This window comes from Choloepus didactylus, chromosome 11 (genome assembly GCF_015220235.1).
Source record: "Choloepus didactylus isolate mChoDid1 chromosome 11, mChoDid1.pri, whole genome shotgun sequence".
In the NCBI taxonomy this organism is placed as follows: Eukaryota; Metazoa; Chordata; class Mammalia; order Pilosa; family Megalonychidae; genus Choloepus; species Choloepus didactylus.
In genome coordinates this window covers 806,606-828,150 of record NC_051317.1, presented here as the reverse complement: position 1 = coordinate 828,150, position 21,545 = coordinate 806,606, and the positions used below count along the sequence as shown (strand labels likewise).

At 53.8% G+C, this 21,545-nt stretch overlaps 1 protein-coding gene across 1 annotated transcript in view; it reads left to right on the top strand.

Annotated features, from left to right (window-relative positions):
- FGF18 (fibroblast growth factor 18) overlaps window positions 1-21,341 on the top strand; it is a 35,212-nt gene extending 13,871 nt beyond the window's left edge. The window contains exons 3-5 of the mRNA XM_037799560.1: window positions 1,560-1,740; window positions 13,362-13,468; window positions 20,326-21,341. Of these exons, the coding sequence (XP_037655488.1) occupies window positions 1,560-1,740; window positions 13,362-13,468; window positions 20,326-20,592 (555 nt within the window). The 3' untranslated portion in view covers window positions 20,593-21,341. The remainder of the gene's footprint in view (window positions 1-1,559; window positions 1,741-13,361; window positions 13,469-20,325) is intronic.
- The last annotated feature ends 204 nt before the right edge of the window (window positions 21,342-21,545 follow it).

Sequence of the window (21,545 nt, the reverse complement as noted above, 5' to 3'; positions counted from 1 at the left end):
AGCCAAGGTTCCAGGGGCTCTACTGTGGGCTGGGCAGGGCCGTGCTCTCAGGGGAACAGGGTCCTGTAGGGCCTCCCGTGTGCCTGGCGCTGTGCTCTAGACTTGGTGAGTGTGCAGAACAGAACCAGAGCTCCATTCAGTTTTATGGTTCAGATGGGATGGAACAGGGAGACAATTAGTGGGTCATAGGATAACCTCCTTTAAACATCCTAAATGGTAGGATAGTACTACAAGTCTTTCCAAAATTCATTTGTTCATTCATTCATTCATTCAAGAAATGTTTGCGTTTCTACTGTACTAGGTGCTGGAGATATAACAGCAAACATGCAAGCTACAGCTCCAACTTTCATGGCACTGCCAGTCTAGTTGGGGGGAGAGAGAATAAACAGGTAAATATAAGCTGTGTCAGGTTGGAAAGAAAAACAAAGCATGGTGGGTGAAGGGGTGGAAAGTGATGGAGGTGGGAGCTGTCGCAGAAAGGCAGTCAAGGAAGGCCTGCCTGAGGAGGTGACATTCGAGCCGAGACCCGAATGAAGTAGAGGGGCCAGAACATAAAGATCTGGGGAAAAGCATCGAGGCCAAGGGAACAGCAAGTGCAAGGGCCCTGAGGCAGAAGTGTGTTTAGGATGTTCACAGGCTTAGTGAGGCAGCCAGAGAACCTGGAGGGGAGAGAGTGGGAGGAGATGAGGGCAGAAACACAGTCAGGGGCTCACCATGCAAGGCTTTGAGGCTGTGGGAAGCAGGAGGCTGCTGAGGAGGTGGGTGCAAGTGGTCCATTGCCGGACGATGGTTGTGAACCAGGAGACTGAACATATGTGTTGGCCTAAGCAGAGAAGGCTTCCCGGAGGAAGCGGACAGAAACGAGCTAAACCTTGAGGGCTGCAGGAGATCTTGATGGGGATGCAAAATGAGGCCTCCCCAATAGGGGCCCAGGATGTGGGCATATGCTTGGTGGTAGGGATGAGAGTGAGAGTTCTTGGGGGTGGGAGGAGACCCCCCCAGAGCCTCGGCTCCCTGAGAAGAAACCGCACTGGGCACTGGCCCATTCATTCCCAAGGGAGATTCTCCCACCGTGGACCCAAACAGTTATATATGCCCCATCCCTCTCTGGTCTCCATATCGGTTTTGGTACTTTGTTTCCTGTTGGCTTTCTTTATTCTCGAAACCGTCGTGGGGTGTAATCAGGGCTCTGCCGTACCACTTTACTGAGAAGGAATCTGGGATAGAACCAACCTCATGCCCAAGGTCACACAAGAAAGTGGCATTCCAATCCTGCATGCTTTAACTCTGGGTTGTAGTGAAAAGATAACAAGATATGTTGTCAAATAAGCCCGATTCTTAGCATTGCCACTCCCTGACAGGGCCCCCTCAGGTACTTGCTCCCTTTCTCCGTGCCTCCGTTGCCTCCTCTGTAAAATGGGGAGGTGACAGGTGGTTATGAGTGTGCCCCAGAGTAGGCACAGAGGAGGCCCCTGTTCTTGGCTGTGAGCATTGCTGGCTCCTACGGAAGGGGTCCCAGGGGTTCCAGGCGGCTCACTGTCTCCGCTATCCCTGCCCAGGTGCTGGTGGCCGAGGAGAACGTGGACTTCCGCATCCACGTGGAGAACCAGACACGGGCTCGGGACGATGTGAGCCGTAAGCAGCTGCGTCTGTACCAGCTCTACAGCCGGACCAGCGGGAAACACATCCAGGTCCTGGGCCGCAGGATCAGTGCCCGCGGCGAGGACGGGGACAAGTATGGTACGTGCCAACCCCTCCACCTGTAGACACCTTCTCCCGGCCTCGGAGACCATAGGTCCAAATCCCAGCTCTGCTGTGTCCTGGCTGTGTGACCTTAGGTCTGTGACTCAGTGTTTCTGGGCGTCAGTTTCTTCATCTGTAAGATGGGGATGCAGCAGTGTGTGCTTGAGGACATGAATAAAAAGCGCTTTGCTGCTGCTCCCCATGCCATTGCCTCACCCACCCCAGGTTCAGATGCTCCCAGGGTGGTGCCTCTGGATAATGCTTTTTGGATGCTGCTTCTGGTGGTTGAAATCCAGCCTGATGCAAGTATGCATGTGTGTGCAGGCATGCAGGTATATGCATGTATGTGCATGTTGCAGGTATATGCACGTGTGCACGTGTATACATGTGCAGATGTGTGCATGTATGTGTGTGCATATATGCAGGTGTAATGTGTGCAGGTATGTGCATGTTTGTGCGTGTGTGTGCCTATATGCATGTGTGTGCACGTGCAGGTGTATGTGCATGTGCAGGTGTGTGTGCAGGCATGTGTGTGTTTGTGCATGTGTGTACCTGTATGCATCTGTGTGCATGTGTGCATGCTGATGTATGCATATGTATGCATGTGCAGGTGTATGCATGTTTGTGTGAGTGTGCATTGCATGTGCACATATGCAGGTATTTGCATATATATGCATGTGTGCAGGTATGTGTGTATGTGTGTGTGTGTGCTCCAAGCTTGAGTCTGTGCACCTCTCAGCCCTGGGCATTCACCTTGGCCACAGCTTCTTTTGACCTACCCTTGACCCTGGAAATGCCCAGCCTTCCTCAGGGTATTTGGAACCATCATTCTCAGGCTGCCTCTGCAGAGAGGGTTGGGAGGAGGGAGACACCCTGACTCCCCTGACTCCCCAAGCCCCCAAAGACCTCAGCAGTAAAGCAAAGCAGCCATGACTCTACCCTCCCAGAGCTCAGGGGGCAGCTGGCAGAGACAGACATTGAGCAAATATCACCATGCACATTATTTATTTAAAATTGCCAGGAAGGAAAAGCAGAGGCTGCCGTGAGGCCTCCTGGTCCTCCGCCCTCTCGGGGAAAGCACCTGCGCTACCCACCACCCCCACCCCACACCGCCCCCAGTTCCTGCTTCTCCCAGCCAGGGCTGGGGGGCCTGGTTCTGCACTTGCGGCTGCTGAGCCTGCCAGCTCGGGCTCTTCTGGGATGATGCCCCTCCGGCCCCTGCCCAGTGCAGTCAGAATGTGACAACAAGACAAATAATTTCTTGGACCTTTTATCTTGGACACCATTTATTTTCCCTGAGCCCCGGGGCAGGACTGACCTCATGGAAGGGCCGAGTGTGGCAGCTGCACCGTCACTGGGGGCTGGGCTGGGCCGAGCCAGGCAGGGCAGGGCTGGGCCCCAGCAGGCCCCAGCATCTCTCCAGGCCACCTGCCTCCCTCCTTCCTCCCTGCCCACTTGCTCTGTGCAGCCTCCCTTCCCCTCCCTCTCTCTTTCCCCTTCTTGTCCTTTCTTCGTCTTGCTGTCTCTCCTTTTATCTGGGTGACTCCTTCTCTCCTCCTTCCTGGTTCTCACTCCTTCTCCCTCTTTGTTTCTGTCCCTCTCGCCATCTCCCTCTTCCCACATCTCTGTCCTGCTCTCTCTGACCATGGCATCCCTTCCCGCCTCCCGTCTCTGCCGGCCCTCTGCTGGTTGCCTCTCTGGGCCCCTGACTCTCTGTGTCCCCCGTCTGCCCTCCCAGGATGCCTGGCTGTGCTGGGCAGACCCAGGTGGCAGTTTTCCCTGGAAGTTGTTGGCCAATTGCTGCCAGGGAAGGGGCAGCTGGCTGGCCGGGGTGGGCGGGAGGTGCCCTCCTGGGGAGCCCCTGGAGCTCCTGCAGGCCCCTCCAGGCTAGTAGAGTACAGGGGGATCAGAGCGTGGTCTGAACCATCTGTCCACACCCTGAGAGCAGAGACAGGAGCTTGGGAGAGTGAGGAGCCCAGAAGCCACTGGCCTTCACTCCAGAAGCCACTTGCCCTCTCATTTCCTCTGCCTGTACTGGGGAGTCAGGAGCTCTCCCTTGCTGTGTGACCTCGGGCAGGCCCGTTGCCTTCTCTGGGCCTCAGTTAAACACAAGAGTTGGACTAGAATGGTGTTTCTTCAAAGTTCATTGGAATCACCCAGGGATCTTGTCAAAATGCTGCTTCTGATTCGGTAGGTCTGTGGCGGGGTCGAGCTTCTGCATTTCTAATAAGCTCCCAGGTAGGGCTAATGGGCCATGCTTTGAGTGTGAGGGGACTGGGCGACTGTGGCTTCTCCCTAAACTTCAGGATTTAATAATCCTCCCTTGAGGAATATTTTTTTGCACCCCCTCAATCTCCCCCCGCACCCAGGGCGACTGGGCCTTGCTGGCTGCTGCTGCTCCATTTAAATGTCGCATTAGAAAACGCAGATGAGGCGAAGGGACCCCATCTGTGAGCCCTGGGAAAGGAAGTGAGACAATGGAGCCAATTGAGGCTTCCAATCTAGATAATCAATACAAATATTATTGGGAGTGTGATTTATGTGGCCTGGCTGGGGCAGGAGGCTGAGGCTGCCCAGTCTGTGCAGCAGGGGCCTGGCCTGTCCCCGCGGGGGAGGGGTCGCGGTCACACAGCCCGGCTCAGGCCTGGGGGCCCAGGATGGTCCAGGAATGGAAAGTGCCCCCACCCCCTTTCTTTGGGCTGAAAGAATCATGGAATTGGAGACTTTTAATACATACTTAGAACCACATAATTTTGTAATATGCAGTCTCAGAATTTCAGTAAATGCCAAGTATAAATGGAATCCCTACCTGCAATCTGGAATTCCCACAAACACTTGGGATCTCAGAGTATCAATAAATAACCCCGAGTCTGTAAGAGCAAGGCATCCTGAGGCCCTAGACTGCCTGGGAGGGCTCTAGGTGCAGGCCCACCTTTGGCAGGAGCTCCCAGTGGCTTTGTGGCAGTGGGTGCCCTTGGTGGGATCTGCAGAGATGTGGGTGGGGCTCCAGCCCCTTGGTGTTCTGCAGGAGGGTCTCCCCGTGGGCCCCCTCGCGCTTTTCTGAGAACTCAGGGAGCTCCAAGGTTGTATATGCCAGGGAGGAGGGGCCTGTCTTAGCTTGGGGCTGCGCTGCAGAGGCAGAGGACTGCTGGCTAGAGGGTTGGGGGCTTAGGCAGAGTTACACCCGAGGTGGGGGAGGGAGAGCTGCCCTGCACACCTGGGATTGCATCAGCCCACCCCTTCCTGCCCCGCGGTCTTGGAATGAGCAGGTCCTGCAGCCACCTGGAAAAAAAAACAGGAGAAAGGACCCCGGGTTCCAGCTGCAGATCTGCTACCCAGCAGCCTGCAGAGCCTGGGACCAGCGATTCTGGCTCTGGGCTCCATTTCTTCATCTGCCTATTTGGAGCCAGAAGGTCCCCCTCTGCCTGCTTGATGCACTTCAGCCCGGGATGCAAAGGCATCAGCTCCTCCCGGCTGCTGGAAGCTGGGCTGCTGGGTGCTGGGGGCTTGAGTCCTAGAGAGGAACCAGCACTTGGAGAGCCTGGGTCCAGCCAAGCCCCGGCTTAGGTTGCTGTCAGGGGCCCCCGGTCTGATCTCCTTTGAGAACAGGGTTTCTCTACTTGAGACGAAAGTGATTTAAAAAACCGTGTTGCAGTAATCTGGCCTCCTAGGAAGGACAGCGCCCTAAAGAGCCTCAGGAGGGACCGAGTCAGCCAGGGAGGTGGCATTTTGAGGTGCTGAGCATGATGTAGAAGCTGGAGTCCAACAGGGTTTGAACCTCGGCTCCACCACCAGAAGAACGTGGTTCTGTGTGTGATAAGCCTCCCTGATCCTGTTTCCTCTACTATGAAATGGGTTCATTGAGATGCAAGAACATCTTATGCCCAAAAGTTACATTATTATTAAAACAAGAATATTAATATTAACTACCTGATCTTATTACCGTTGCAGGGGTGGAGAGAGGGGCATGGCCATGGGCTCAGGCATTGCTTCCTGGGGCTTCCAGAAGGGACCCTTGGGGAGAAGGGGAGCTACCTCTGTCCCACGGGCGGGACCTTGGCATATCCGATGCAGGTAGAAGGGGCTCCTTCAGCACGATCCCGGGGAGCAGGGTCAAGGGGACCGACACTGGCCGCTGTCTCACACCCAATCTTGCTGGGTGTGGTTTAGCCTTCCTGGTCCCAGGCTCTGCTCCTCTGGGAAGCCTTCCTGAGCCCCAGGCTGGGTGGGATACCCCCAACTCCCCATGCTCAACCTTGTCACAGCCAGAATCTTGCTGTGGTGGCATTTCTGGGGATGCACTTGGCTCCCCTCCAAGAACACGAGCTCCTAGAAAGCAGTGACCCTGCCTCGCTCTCTGCTGTGCCCGCACAGGTGGCACAAGGCCTGGCCAGGGCAGCCCCCTTTAAAGGTTGCTGGATGAATGAACGAAATTTTTATGAGGCAACTTGAAGCTGACTTGTCTGGTTCACTCCAGAAGGATGTGAGCTGTGACAAGGATGGGAGGGGGTTCTCTCATGCCTGTGCCTCTCATCCTAGTGTGCCTGCCTGCTGGAGGGCAGTGTTTGAGCAAGGAGCAAGGAGCAAGGTCCTTTGGGCTGGCTGTTGTGGGACTGAGGCAGCAGGGACCCTGACTTTCTGCATCTGATCCCCCCACCCCCACCCCAACTTCCCTGCATAGGCCACTCTCCACTCAACAGTCCAAAATGTGAGATGTGCCAAACATTCTCTTCCCACTTAAAATAAAATCCACAGCATGGCCTGGCTCCTGACGATGCTCCAATCCAGATTCTGCTGCCCTCCTTTTTGCTCACTCTGCTCCAGCCACAGAGCCTCCTTGCTCCACAGAGCCACCTTGCTGTCCCTTAAACACGCCAGGCACGCTCCTGTCTTAGGGCCTTTGCACATGCTGTTTCCTCAACCTGAGATTGCTCCTCTCCCTGACACCCTCATGAACCGCTCTCTCGCTGCACTTAGGCTTTTGTTCAACTGTCCCTTTAGCTGGGAGTCCCCCACTCTGTCCCCCTATGGCTATATTTTTCTTTCTAGCACTTACGATGACCTGACTTTATATGATGTATTTAGTTATTCACTGTCTGTCTCTTTGGTTAGAGTGCAAACTCCTGGAGGGAGGGTCTTTGTTTTGTTCACTGCTGAATCCCCAGTGCAGGGAGCCCACCACATAGACTTGAGAAAGTGAATGAATGACCATGCATGCATCTGGAGTGTGGACAGGGGAGCATTCCCCCCTGGGGCATCAAGGCAAAGAAGCTTCTCTTTATGCTGGGGAGAAGGGGTGCCTGGCACAGAGCTCAGCACACAGCAGGTACTTTGCAAGTCCCCCTGCCCTCCGTCTCTCCTTCACTCCCTCCGTCTATGGGGGCCGACCTGCAGTGTGCGATGGGGATGCAGGGATAAACAGACCCAGCTTCCCCTAGGGAAGGGGCAAATAATCTCAGACTAAACGCCCTGCCCTCTGAGCTCATGTCCCACAACTTCTGTCCCCAGTGAGGAGTGGCCACCATGCCTCGCTCACCCCACAGCTGAAATGGCCACACTAGAGCTACGGCTAGGATTAAATATAGCTCCTGATCAATCCTATTGATTTTTTTTTTCCTTTTCCTTTCCGGTGAGCCCACGTGGCCTGCGACCCTCAGGGGCCTTTGGTGGAAGGGGAACTGTGAGCTTCTTTGGAGAGAAGGCCACAGCATGTGTGCACACGTGCGTGTGCGTGTGTGTGCATGTGTGCGCGTGTTTTTAGTAGTGATGGGGAAACGTTTACAGAAAAGATTCCTTCTGCTCCCACCCCCCACTTCTCTCTCCCTTGTTCTTGGCCTGGCCCCACATTCAGAGGGTAGGAAGGGAGTACTGATTTGGTGTGGCCTCCAAGCTTCTTTTGTGGCATCCTTGCTGCCAGCAGCACTGTCAGCACTGGAATCGAAGTGTTTGCCTGCAGCCACCCTGGGCTTGGCCCTAGATCGGGGGTGGGGGGTGGGGTGGGGCAGCTCTGCCCAGCCTCTGCCTGGTTCCTGGTCCCCCACTTCTCTCACAGGTCTGTGGGGCATTTGCCTCCAGGCTTGGGGAGAAGAAGCCCATCTCCAGTTTTGTTCTCTCTGGGTCCTGTTTCCTGTGTCTATCACTTTAGTCCATCTCTCTTCGTGCTCTGCCTCTCTCTGGTTTTTCTGGCTGCCTATCTGTGTCTTTCCCTGCTGTTTCTACCCTTTAAACCAGAGGTCTTCAAAGTGAGGCCCTGGATCACCCTCCTGGGAAGACCAGCTGGGGGATCACACCAGTATCCATTCATCCGTCCGTCCATCCGTCCATCCATCCATCCATCCATCCATCCATCCTCCCATCCATCCATCTCACTTTCTCTTCTCTGTCATCTCCAGCTTGCAGGATGTCTGTCCCCTAATGTCTGCATGCCTCTGTCTGAATTTCTTTCTGTTTCTGACTAGCTTTGGAGTTACTCTGCCTGTGTTCATATCCTGGTCTCACCATTGGCTGCCTGTGTGACTCTGGGCAAGTAACTTAACTTCTCAGTACCTCAGTCTCTTTATCTGTAAAATGGGCATAATGGTTCCTACCTCAAAGGGTTGACACAAAGATCAAATGAGATAATCCAGGTCCAGACCCTGGCATGTGGTAAGTGCTCAAATAAGTATTAGCTGCTATTTTATTATTAATTATTGTCATTGTTATTCCCAGGTATTTAAGAGATACTGGAAAAAAAGACAGCATTGTTTTTTTTTCTTCTGCTTTTGTTTGTTTTTATGGAAAGGGCTTTCCTTCCTGCTCCTTTTTCTTCCACTCCTTCTTTCCCCCTTTCTGCTTCCCTCTGAATGCTGGAGAAGGGAGTGGGTGCCCTGGAGCTCTTTCCCTCCCGTCCCCCTCCCTGACCCCAGCTGTGGGCAGGCACGTGGCTCCTGCTGGACTCTCCTTTTGGGGAGAGGACTGTGGCAGGGGGCACCACATCCTGCACTTGCTCCCCCTCTGGTTCTAGGCAGCCTTTCCTTCCCTCGCCAGGCTCTGAGACCAGATGGAGGTGGGACCTGCCTCTTGGGGTGTGGTCTAAGCCCAGCCTTAGGGGCTCCTAAGGGTACCCCCCACCTCCCAGGATCAGCTCCAAGGTATCTTCCTGGGGGTGGCTCTAGGTGCCGCCTCCTACCTCAAGGTTGTTTGGGAGTGGAGCAGGGAGGGATGGGTCCCAACTTTCAGCCCTGTGGGCACCTCTATCTACTGACCTCTATCCCAAGAATTTTAGGCCAAAGAGAAGGCGGTCCCTCCCCACCTTTAGGGTTCACTCTCTCACTCCTCCAGGAAGGAGAAGTGAGCAGTGGGATAGACAGGCCAAAGACCAAGGATTCTGGGTCAGCCTGCCTGGGTTTAAATCTTAGCTCCCTCACTGCTCCACCTTGGGACTCAGTTTTCTCCCCTGTAAAATGAGGATAATAATAATAGTTCTAAGTGGTAAGGATTAAATGAGATAATGCATGTAAGGTAGTAGGAATATCGTAAGCTCTAAATAAATGTGAGTTACCAATGCTTCCCAGAGGGGCAGAACTGAAAGAGACCTCAGGACTCACCTAGTCCTGGCCCAGAGAAGGACAGGGTTTTTCTCTTGGTCACACAGCAAGTCAGGATGTGCTGAGGCTGAGCCCAGGGTTCTAGCGAGTGGCTTGAGTAATGCAGGCCAGAGATTGCTGTGGCTGGGAGGGAGCAGAGTGGTAAAGAACATGGACTGTGGGATCAGAGAACAGGGTTCAAACTCTTACCCTGCTCTTACTAGCTGCGTGACCTAGGGCAAGTCCCTTCACCTCTCTGAATCTCATTTTCTTTAACTCTAAGACGGTGTTGGTCATACCTACCTACAAGGCTGTCTGTGTATTTATTAAAAATTGTTTATTGATCATTTACTATGAGCCAAGCATGTGCCAGGTGCTGGAGATCACAGTGGTGAACGGAACAGATAAGTCCTGCTCTTGTGGAGCTTAGCTTCCGAAGGGTGGAGACAGACAATTTAAAAAGTAACAAGTAAGATGACTGTGGAGAAGAGCTCCAAGGATTATAGAGCAGGGGAAAGGGGTGGAGCTGCACTGGGGAAGGTGGTGCTGACACTAGACAACACAGTCAAAGAAGGCCTCCCTGAGCAGGTGACATTTGCATTAGAACCTGGGAGAAGAGAAGCCATGCTGGGAAGATCTGGGCAACGTGATCTCTAGGCAGAGGGATCCAGGCAACGTGATCTCCAGGCGAGCACAAAGACCCTGTGGCGGGAGTGTCTAGCTTTTCTTTCCAGTGGGTTGGGGATCCTAGGAGGCTTTTGGCAGGGAAGAGATATAATGTCCTCCTGGATGGAGGACAGATTGGTTGGAGGTGGGGGCAAGAGAGGCAGCAGCGGGGGAGGCTGTTGAGTTCTGTAGGCTGGAGGTGATTGTGGCCCTGCCAGGGTGGTAAATAGGAATTGAACAAGACAGTGCCATAAAGTATTCCCTCCTGGCTTGGTACAGGCCCCGTGAATTGTATTGAGGTGAGATGAGGGTTCTAGCTCCTGAGAGATGCATTTTGGGGGTTAGGGGATGTGGGAGCTGGGAATGTGGTGCTGAGGGCCAGGAAGGCTCTGGAGGCAAACCTGGCCTGATGTCTTTCTCTCTCTCTCTGTCTCTGAGAACTGCTGCTGCTATTGCTCCCCAAAGACTTTACATAATTCTGGCCCAGCTCCCTCCTCATTATGTCATGCACTGAATGGAGGCTGGGTCACTCCACTGCATGCTGCAGTCGGTGGAAGAACGGAATTCTGGCTCCCCTGGTGCAGCAGCCTGGCACAGACCCTCCCATGCTGGGTAGGGGTGCTCGGCTTGCGGGGTGGGGACGGGGGCAGTTGAGCCCCGGCCCCAGGCCTATTTGGCCTGCTCAGACAAAGGCTGAGGCTTTCCGCAGTGGGATCTGGCTGATGAACATTAGGGGTGTGTGTGTATTTGGGGGCACATCTCCCTGGAACCGAGGGCCCGTCCCCTGGAGCCCAGGCCCCCAGCAGAAAGATGCCGGCTGATCTGATGTCTGATGTGAACCTCTGTTGCTGGGTTGCCTCTCAGAGCCTCAGTTTCCTACTCTGTAAAATGGGGACAAGGATGGCGACCACCTTGGGGATGTGTACCTTCAGTGGGCTCATAGTGGAAGCAGTTCTGGGGACAGAGGCTCAGGAGTGTGCTGGGAGAGAGCAAGGAAAGAAGAGTTTCCCCCTAGGACTCAACTTGGGGTTGCCTGGGCTGTAGAACGGAGGCCTCACCCCCTTCCTCCAGTCCCCCATTTGTACCCTTGTCCTAGACCCTGCTCCCCACTCCCAGAGAGAACCAGAAGAGGGTCGATTTTCTCACTCCCACCCTTCCCTTGGCACAGGTGAAGAAACGGAGTCTCAGAGGGCAACGTGGCTTGCTTAAGGTCATACAGGCCAGATATGGAATCAGACCCCATGAGTCCCAACCCAGGGGGCTTTCTGAGGCACCTCATGGTGACCCTGGAGGACAGTGGGCAGTTCAGGTCAGAGGCTGGGGCTTAGGGAGGCAAGCCCTGCTCCACTTCTAACCTTAAACATACTTGCTTTTTTCTACTATTTTTTTCCCCCAGGGAAACTGTTTGGTTGTATAATTATTAGGAATTTTCAACAACAGTCACTGAGTTTTCCCTGCCCAAACTCTGAGAACAGAGTGCTAGACTCTTTTACAGCATCATTTTGTATATTCCTCACAGTGACTCTTGAAGCCTAGGGATGGTTATACCCATTTTAGAGGTGAAAAAACTGAAGCCCAAGGTCCTGTGGACGCCAGGTGGGGCCAGGGATTCCTATCCAGTTCTGTGAGCTCCAGAGCTTACACCTTTTCCCTTACCAGCAGAAGAAGCTCCTGGGAGCTGGAGACCCCCCAGATCTCCCCACTCAACCCCGTGTGGGGCCTGAGCTAGGTGGGGAGATGGAGAAAGCAAGTCCCAGAGCTGCTGTGATGCTGGATTGTGCAGGACCAAGCAAACAGGGCAAATTATAGGGAGTTTGAATGGAAGGGGATCAGGGAGGATTCAAGGCTTGTACCCCCACCCCCATCTTGGCGTGGGTTTATATTCCTGACTCAGTGTTTACTAGGGATGGGGGGAAGGTGGAGAGAAGAATGTACCTCCCCTTGTTTCTAGAATTACTGAATTCTTGTTAGATCTTTAAATTTTATGTAAATTCTTCTTCTCTTTTTTTTTTCCCCCTGGAAAGGTGGGTATCATATTTTAATTAGTAGTGGTGTCAAAGGAGGGCTAGATTAATTACTGGAAATCTCAAGTTCCAGATGGTTTTAATTTTCACAGCAGGGGACCAAGGTATATATTTTTAAAATTTTTATTAAAATCATTCCCAGTATATTTTAGGGGCACTGAGGTACACTCACTGTGGCTCCAAGGATACTATACTCAGGAATTTGGGGCTGTGATTTTTATTATGGAGAAGCAGGTCCCTTGTCACTGAAATTAAAATTATGTGGGTGAGGGAGGGGCAGGTGCTAGGAAGCAAAGGGTCAGGGGAGGGAGTGTGAGAATGGGGGGTGGCACAGAACAGTGGAGAATGATGAAAGGCAAAAGGGAGCAGGGTCAGGCGCAAGGGTTCAAGACTAGAGAGGAGAGCTCAGAGAGGGTGCATGGCCTACTCAAAGTCACACAGCACCCCAGTGGGGAGAAATTGTGTACTGGCAGGGAGACAGGGAGGGGTCTGGACACAGCATGCTTAGTCAAGGGTCAGTCATTGTTTGGTCACTTGATGTCCTTGTTCAGTGAGGGCTTTGGACACTCTGTCTGGACACTCCCATCCTGAGGGAGGCTCTGTGGAGCATAGTTGATCTTACGTGGGGTCTCCCACCCATGGATCAGGGGATATTGGGGCCTTTTTGGGATACCTGGGATCCTGGGAGTTAGTCACCCCCCAGCCTTAGTGGCCCGGATAGAGGGAAGTGGATATGCTGAATATAGCCTGCCTTCTGCTGGGGCTTGCACCTCCCCTCCCCCACTTCAAAAGGCCAGGATAAAGGTGCAGAGGAAGGACTAGAGGGGTTCCAGTTGTTTGCCCTGGGGGGTGGGGTCCTCTGACCTATCTTACAGGGGAAGTAGTTTGAAGGCAAAGTGTATGTGTGTGTACGCGTGTGTGTGCATGTGCACCTGTGTGTGCATGTGTGCATGCACACCCTCAGTCCCCTTAGTTCCCACACTGCTGCTGTCTGGCTATTTGTATGGCTGCCTGTCCTGCTTTGGGGAATGGAAGTGAGGGGCTGAGGGAGGTGAACGACGTGGAGGAGGGAAAGGGCAATCGTTATTTAGCCACAAGGGGCAGAATTTGTCTCAGAATGGAGCCATCTGGGTCCCAAGTGGAGCCAAGAGAAGCTGGAGGGTGGGGGACAAGTGATGGACGGCTGCCATCTCCCTGGCTGAGGGGCAGGGTGCTCTGATGGGACTGTCAGAGGCCTCCACCACACCTGATGGTGGGGGATAGGGGACAAGGGATAGGGTCAGGGACCGCAGTAGCTGAGCCTTTAAGCCAACCCATTGCCCCTGGTAAAAAACATGTCTTGTTCCCCTTCTGCCTTCCCAAGCCCAGCTCCTAGTGGAGACAGACACCTTCGGTAGTCAAGTCCGGATCAAGGGCAAGGAGACGGAATTCTACCTGTGTATGAACCGGAAAGGCAAGCTCGTGGGGAAGGTGAGTGATGGCCCGGAAACCCGGCTGTGTCCAGGGTTCTGTCAGCCCCAAATGGAAAACAGGCCTTGCGTGAGTGTGTATGTGTGTTGTGAGTCCCCCTGTAATCTCTTCCTTTCACCCCAGCCTCCTTCTTTCTCTCTGCCCCCAGCACTCCCAGCATGCCAGGCTGAGGTTTCCGTGGCTGGGACTTTGGGGTGCATGTAGGGCCCTGAATCTCCTGCTGGATGTGGAGCTCTGGCTTCCTTGGTAGTGGTGGGAGCGCCTTCGAGGTGCCCGCGGTCCCGCCTGCGTGTACCTGACGTCTGGGAACGGGACCCGGCGGCCAAGGGCGGTGGCTGTAGGGATTGTTTTAACAATCACCAAGGGTTTCCGCGTGGCAGCAGCGCCTCCGGAACCCGGCCTGGCCGTCTCCTCAGCGCCGGGCCTCACGGTTCTAGCATTTCAGGAAGATTTTATTACTTTGGAACCGGCAAGAGAGCCGCATGTAACGAATTAAGGTGGGGGTGGGGTGGGGGTGGGGGTGGGGAGGAGGTAGACCCACGTGCCGGCGGCTCTGGGCTTCCACCGATGCTGCTCCTGGGTGCCCCCCTTTTTTCCCTGGGTGCGCTTGTTTGTGAGGTTCCCACACTTGCTTCCTCTGGGTGTTCAGATGGTGGGTGTCACCAGCCAAGTAGCTCTATGGTAGAGTCACGCTCTGCGTTCCCTCTTCTCTCTGCAGGGACCCTCCTTCCTCACCCCTATCTCCAGCTTGTACATTGGGGGGAAGGGGCCTGTCTGAACAGGTGGTGTGAGAGGTGGAGGGCAGACCCAGATTCGTTTTTTGCACCTTGTTTGGGGGTGTGGGTGTGACCACAGTCTTGTTTAAGTGGTGCTTTTGATTTCTCCAATCCCCTAACTCCCATCCCTTCCCACCTCCCATACTCCAGTGGCCGGGTCCAGTGTAACATGCCAGGGCCCTGACCCAGGCTTTTGTTGCATTAACAATACAGGGACCATCAGCCTCCATTAATTGAGCACCTACTTTCTGCTAGACACTGCGAAGAAGAAAAAGTTCACAACTAATCCCATGAGGTTACTACCATTACATTCTCCATTTTACAGATGGGAAAGCTGAGGCTTGGCCGTGCCCGGGGCCCTTGTCCCAAGTCCCACACTAGAGCTTGGCGAGATTCGAACGAAGCCCTATTTGGAAGGAAAAGATTCCAGCCGCCCTGCCCATACCAATTTAAGCTTCCCAAAGAGCAAAATAATAGTAATCCGCATAGCGCGTCTTCTTGATGCTGAGGAGTGGTTTTAATTAGTGATTCACTTTCCGCCGTCCGAGGCCGGGGTGGATGGGGGTAGGGGTGGTGGTGGTGGCTGTTGTCGGGCTGGGGGTCGGGGACCGCGGGCGCGGGCCCAGTGGGCGGGGGCGCTGCAGCTCCGGGGCGTGGGCGCCGGGTCCTCCTGGCCGTCCGTTTCCTCTGGCGCTGCGGCCCAGGGCTTTGTTCTCCTGCCCGCCTGGGCCGCCTCCCAGGCCCAACCTGCTTTGAGTTTTAGGCTTGGTTTTCTTTCTTTCTTTTTTCTTTTTAAAGGAGGAGGCTGGCGTCCCCCCCGCCTGTGCCAGTGCCCACGCCGGCCTCTGCGCGGAGCGCACCCCTCCCCGTCTGCGCACGCTTCCCGGCATGTTGACCCCAGGAGGGCCATCCCGGTGTCAAAAGAGCAGCCCCATCCCCTCGCGCCGCTCCCCGCTACCCCCCACCCGCCTCCCGTCCGCCCTCCCGCCCGCCGGCTGGCCGCTGAGTCACCGCTTCCACAGGAGCCGGCTCCGATTTCCTGCCCCCTCGCCCTCTCTCCCGTCATTAATATTGGTGACGGTTCAGCTGGCGCGCGGCGCGGCGCAGCGGGGGGAGCCCCCCCCCAGCCGGCAGCCTCCCTCCCCTCCTTCCCACCTCTCACGCCCGCCCCCTCGTTGCAGCTCCCCAATCCCCTTCCAATCTCCTTTCCTCTAGGGGCACCAAGTGAAGCCCCCAAATCCACCTGTACTGACTTTTCCTGGGGCAGGACCCCTTTTGGGATGGGAGCTCCCCTCATCCTCTCTGGCTCCTGAAGCTGGCGTCTCAGGCTCTTAGGTTGCTGTCCTACCTGCGGCTGCACGTCGGTCCCTGGTCTTGGCATCATTACCCCCTGGTAGCTGGGTGGGAGCCTCCTCTGTGCCGACCTCAGACCTTCGTGGGAATTGCCTGCCTCATTGCCTGGGTTCCAGGCTCAGGTCTCCTGTCTCCCCACCCCCAGGCCTTTCCCCACAGCCCCACCCTCAGCTTTCTGAAGCACAAATAAGATCAAGTCTCTCCTGCCCCTCACCCCCTCCCACCCTCCGGCTCAGAACTGGTCCAGGGGTTCCCATCACCTATTGGAGAAAAGCCACACTCCTTGGTGGGACGCTCCAGGCCTTGGGATCTCTTTGTCCTCTTGGCCCCTGCTGCTTGCCCTCCCACTCCTATGCCAGACACCTGGCACTGCCAGCCACAGACCGCCCTTCCTTGGATGGGACCCTCAGGTTCTGTGCATTCTGTTCCCCCCCGGTCAGGACTGCCCTTCCCTCTGTTCATATGCCTTGAGTCCTCACTCATCCTTCAAGAGCCTCTAGCCTTCCCAGATCCCTCAGTCAGCCCACCCACCCCAGAGCCCACAGCCCCCCTGCATGGTCCTCTGCTGCCTGGCTGCTGACCGGGATCGTCACTGTCTGTCTTCATGTCTGCCTCCCCCACTAGACTGGGAGCTCATTGAGGGCCAATTCTGGTCCATCCATCCTTACTCCGTGTACTCGACTAAAGGGCTGCAAAAACACCAAAAAAAAAAAAAAAAAAAAAAAAATAGAAATATGGTTCTTGGTTTCTAAGGGATTGACTCTTGACCTAAGGCCAGAATTTATGACATCAGGCCAGGGAGTCACAGTGCCCTGACCTCGCCAAGCCTCAGGTTCTTGTCTACAAAATGGGTATGATGTGCTGTGAGAGCATGTGAGTTAAGCACTACTCTTAGTAGGTACTTGATAAATATTAGTTCCCTTCCCCTTTGAAGCCAGGTCACAAAGTCACCTGGGGGAACCCCTGGCCTCAGCTCAGACTCTGGCTGCTTTGCAGTGGCTGAGAGGCTCAATCGGAAGCTTCCTTGAGCTGTCGTGACATGGAGTACCAGCCTTGCACATCCTCTGGCCACAGCAGGGCACATGTATTGCACTCCAGCAGAGCCTTTCCGGATGCTCTGGGCCCTTGGCCGTAGTTACTCCCTCTGCTGTGTTGTACCAATCATATGCCAGAGCCCCACTCCTAGGTGCCCCCAAATCCCTCCTTCTCCCTGCCACACATCCATCACGCCCAGGAATAACACTTCCTTTCACTCTGTAAATAGTTGTTGAGTGCCTACTATGTGCTAGGCTTTTCCCCCCATTCCGGAAACTCAACCCAGACAGGATTTTCCTCATCTGCCCCCGCCTCTGTGATCACTGGATCACTGGCAAGTCCTCTTTGGGGATGGGGGCATAGGGCCACAGACCTCTCACTGCAGGGGGTACACTACCCACAACCATGTGTTTGGTAAGACTGCTTTGGTTGCAAGTGACTGAAACATAATCCAAAACACCTTCAGCAGAAAGGGAATTTTTTGGCTTATATAACTCAAAAGTCCAGGGGTAGTTCTGGCTGCAGGTAAGCCTGGCTCAAGCAGCCTAAATGATGTCATCAGGAGTCAGTCTTCAGATGAAATAGAAGGAACAGGACACCAGTTGGGAAAGAAGGAGTTTGGAAGTGGTAGTGGGGGAGAGGGTATGATCAAATTCCACCAAATCATCAAGGTGCTGGGTGCCTCTCTGAATACAGATGCTTCTGCCTTGTCTGATCCAAATGAGTCAGAATTTCCAGGGTTGGGGCTTGGGCAAAGGGAGTTTTTAAATCTCTGCAGGTGATGAGCAGAATTATAGAGCTAGTCAGGAGCAGAGCATGTGCCAAAGCCGGGGGGTGTGCCCTTAGCTACTTATCCACTGTCATGCCCCAAGTTCATGGTGGGGACCTTGTGATCCTCAGAGGTCCCACGGCTGGCTCCCAGGTGGCTCCCTAGCTCTAGGGTGTTGGGACATTCAGTGTGCAGCCCAGCCCAAGCATTAAGGGTGTTTACTGGGAACTGTGCTGGCCCCTTGCACATCTAGAACCTTGCTTTATGCCGAGGGTGGCAGTGTGGGCCTGGGGGAGGTGAGGGGTTTGGATGGGCAGCCCCTACTCCTCCACGTTCTTTCTCCCTGTGGACCTGTCTGGAATGCACAGAGGAGAAGCAAGCTGCCGCAGCAAAGCCAGGTTCATATCCTCTGTCACTCACAAGCTCCATGACCTTGGGCAAGCCCCATTTGCCTCTTTGAGCTCTATTTTCTTCCACCAGGTAGAGTCTACCTCAACGAGTTAAGAGGATTAAATGAAATAATGGATGGGAAAATGTCTGGCTTAGAGTAGGCAATCAGTAAGTGTTGAATGAATGAGTGAATAAATGAGTAGGGAAGGAGACCAAGTGGGCCAGTCAGAGCACTCAGGCCCTCTGCCTGCTCTTTACCCCTTCTCAGCCACCTACCCCAGGAGAGCCTCTTAGAGCTCATGACTATCTCCAGGATCCAGAGACAGAATCTGTTTTCTTTTAAAAGAAAACTCTTTCATATGTCACTTTTACCCCAGGGAACCTCTCCTCCCTTGCACCGCAGATGCTCTCTGGGCATCCCTGTCTCGGGCTAAGGCTTTTGCTGAGCTGTGACAGGCCTAAGGAGCAGCCCCAACCTCACAGAGCTCTTGGGCCCATGAGGAGGCAGGAAGACCAGAATTGCTCTGTTGGGAGGAGGGAGTGGGCAAATTGGTGCCAGGGGGTTCAGAAGATGGAACACATGAGCCCAGTAAAGCTTGATGCTTGAATGGAGTCTTGAAGGAAGAGGAGGGATTGCCCAGGGAGAAAAGTGGCAGTCAGGGAAGACTTCCCAGAGGAGGCAGTTACTGCACTGTGTCTTGAAGAATGAAAGTAGTTTTCCAGGCAGTGGCAGGAGTTCTGGGGAGGGGCAAGAGCATGGCATGGCCTTCTTACATTTTGCTCTGATTCTTCAGGTGAGACTTTAGGTTGGACAGGCAGTTTCCAGAATTATTGGGGGTTGGGGGATGGGGGTGGGGGGCAGAACCCAGGGACCACTCCCTTCTCTCCCATTTTGCACTTATGCCCTGGCTTCCTCCACATATGATCACCCCACCCAGAATGTCCTCTGAGTCCTGCATATGTCTCCCAGGCCCAGTCCCTGCCCACTCTGCAGTCTGCTTGAAAGATCTCATCTTCTGAAGCGTGTTTTCTTACCCTGCCTGTCCCTTTCTGCAAAGTTCAGCACTTTGTCTGTAGGACTCAAGCTTGCCCTCCACTCAAAGGTGAATGTTCCTGGAAGCTTCAGCCCGTTTTCCACTTCAAACAAAAGGCTGGAACTCACACCTCAGTCTCCACACAGGGCCAGACCGCTGGGCTTCCAACTTGGCCGGGCATCTGTCCGTAACGAGGAGTGGGCCTGGCCTACATTTGGAGATGTTAGCTGGAAACTGGAGTGCTGCTAATTCAGGCCTTCCAACACTGTGTGTTTCCCACTCTTCCACCTCAAGCAATTGGGCTGCATCGGGGAGGAGATTCAAAACCCTGCCTCCCCACTATCCTTTGTCCAGACCAGACCCAAGGGAGGGAGATCAGGCCCGTCAGAGCCACCTGCTCTTCACAAACAATCTAGCAAGTTCCTACAGTGCATCAGACTCGTTTATAAGCATCATTCTGCCTGGCCCTCACGTCTCTCTGATGCAGAAGTCATTGTCCCTGTTTTGTAGACAAGGAATCTGAGAGTTAGAGAGCATGGAATTAACTTGCCTGAAATCACACAAGAAAGCATCAGAGCTGGTCCAGTTTCTGAGTCTGAGTCAAGTGCTCTTTACCCAGCACCCCTGGTCTCCCAGGGAGATCACACATCCACCCAGAAGACTGAAACTCAGAACCAAAGACACAGGCTAAGGAGTTTGGCCATCGTAAAGCTCTTATTTTTGGAGGTTCCTTCTCCATGTCACACCAACATTAAAATGCACTCACATTCCACATTAAATATGATTTATATTTAACTCTGTAACAGTGGAATTGAGCTGTAGTTGAGTCACTGACTTCATGCACATCTGTCAAGACTTCTTTCTGTTGCAAGTGATAGAGCCTGATCTCAACTGATTTATAGGAAATGACGTATTATTAGCCCACAAAACTGTGAGGGAACTTGAGCTTCAGATGTGGCTTGATATGGAGCCCAAGTGATGTGACTGGGACAAGATCTCTCTCCTTCTCTTCCTCTTGGCATTGCTTGCTCTGGGTTGGCTTTGTGTCAGACAGGTTTTCTCCTCATGGTGGTAAAGTGGCTGCCTCAGCTTCAGCTTTACCTACTCCTCAAGCTGAAATCTGCCTAGAGATTGCTGATACCAACATCTCAGAGGCCACTCTGATTGGACAGCCGGAGTCACATGCCAGGCCCTGATGCAGTCACCAAGGTCTAGGGGAAATAATGGGCTATGTCTGGGTGTCTGGGTGGAGCATCCCCCAGCTCCAATGGGAGGTTGAGGAGGGATGCAGGGGGAGCCAATAGAAGACTCCACTCCACCTTTCCAGGAAGTGAAATTGCTGATGCCACAGCTTAGTTTTGTGTATATGACGCCAACCTCAGGCCCTCTCAACCCTGCTGCCCAGAGCCCTGGCCACCCCCACAGTGTCTCCACATGGCTCTCTCCTCCCTGCCTCCTGCTTCACCCCTTCTCACCACCTCCTCCTCTCTCCCCCTGCAGCCGGATGGCTCCAGCAAGGAGTGTGTGTTCATCGAGAAGGTCCTGGAGAACAACTACACAGCCCTGATGTCAGCCAAGTACTCCGGCTGGTACGTGGGATTCACCAAGAAGGGGAGGCCGCGGAAGGGCCCCAAGACCCGGGAGAACCAGCAGGACGTGCACTTCATGAAGCGCTACCCCAAGGGGCAGGCGGAGCTGCAGAAGCCCTTCAAGTACACAACAGTGACCAAGAGGTCCCGGCGAATCCGTCCCACGCACCCCGGCTAGGCGGGCTCTCCGCGGCCACTGCCCACACTCACACTCAACACAGAACTGTATCAGAGGAATATTTTTACATGAAAAAATAAGGAAGAAGCTCTATTTTTGTACATTGTGTTTAAAAGAAGACAAAAAACTGAACCAAAACTCTTGGGGGTGGGGATGGCAATAAGGATTTTATTGTTGACTTGAAACCCCCTATGATGACTTGTGTAAAGGGACTGGTGTCAACCCACAGGTGCTTGTCTCTGTCTAGGAACAGACAACTCTAAACTTGTCCCCAGAGGAGGACTTGAATGAGGAAACCAACACGACACTCTGAGAAACCAAAGTCCTTTTTCCCAAAGGTTCTGAAAGAAAGAAAGAAAGAAAGAAGCCAAAAAGGGAGAAAACAGAAAGAGAAAGTGGTACCACCCACCAACCCCCTCCCTCCCTTTTCCAAACTCCCATCCCTGCCCCGAACTTCAACAAAAATCGCTCTCTGGTTTGCAGTCATTTATTTATTGTCCGCTGCAAGCTGTCCCAAGACACCGCGCAGGGAAGGCGTGCCCTTTGGAATTCTCCGCGCCTCGACCTTCCGACGACGACACGACGACAGACGGCCTCGTCCAATCATGGTGACCCTGCATTGCTCGCAGTTCTGGGGGATGCTGCTATCGACCTTCCGTGACTCACGTGACCTAATATGCCAATGATAAGGGAATATTTTAAAACCAGCTATATTATATATATTATATATATATAAGCTATTTATTTCACCTCTCTGTATATTGCAGTTTCATGAACCAAGTATTACTGCCTCAACAATTAAAAACAACCAACAAGTTATTTAAAAAACCATGAGGCGAGTGGTGGCGAGGGGCGGGGTGGGGACTCAGGCAGAGCGGCCCCTCCGTGTTTCATTCCTTGGGGTCTTTGGTCTTTGCACTGAAAGCTGGGGCTTCGGCCATGCATTCATTCAC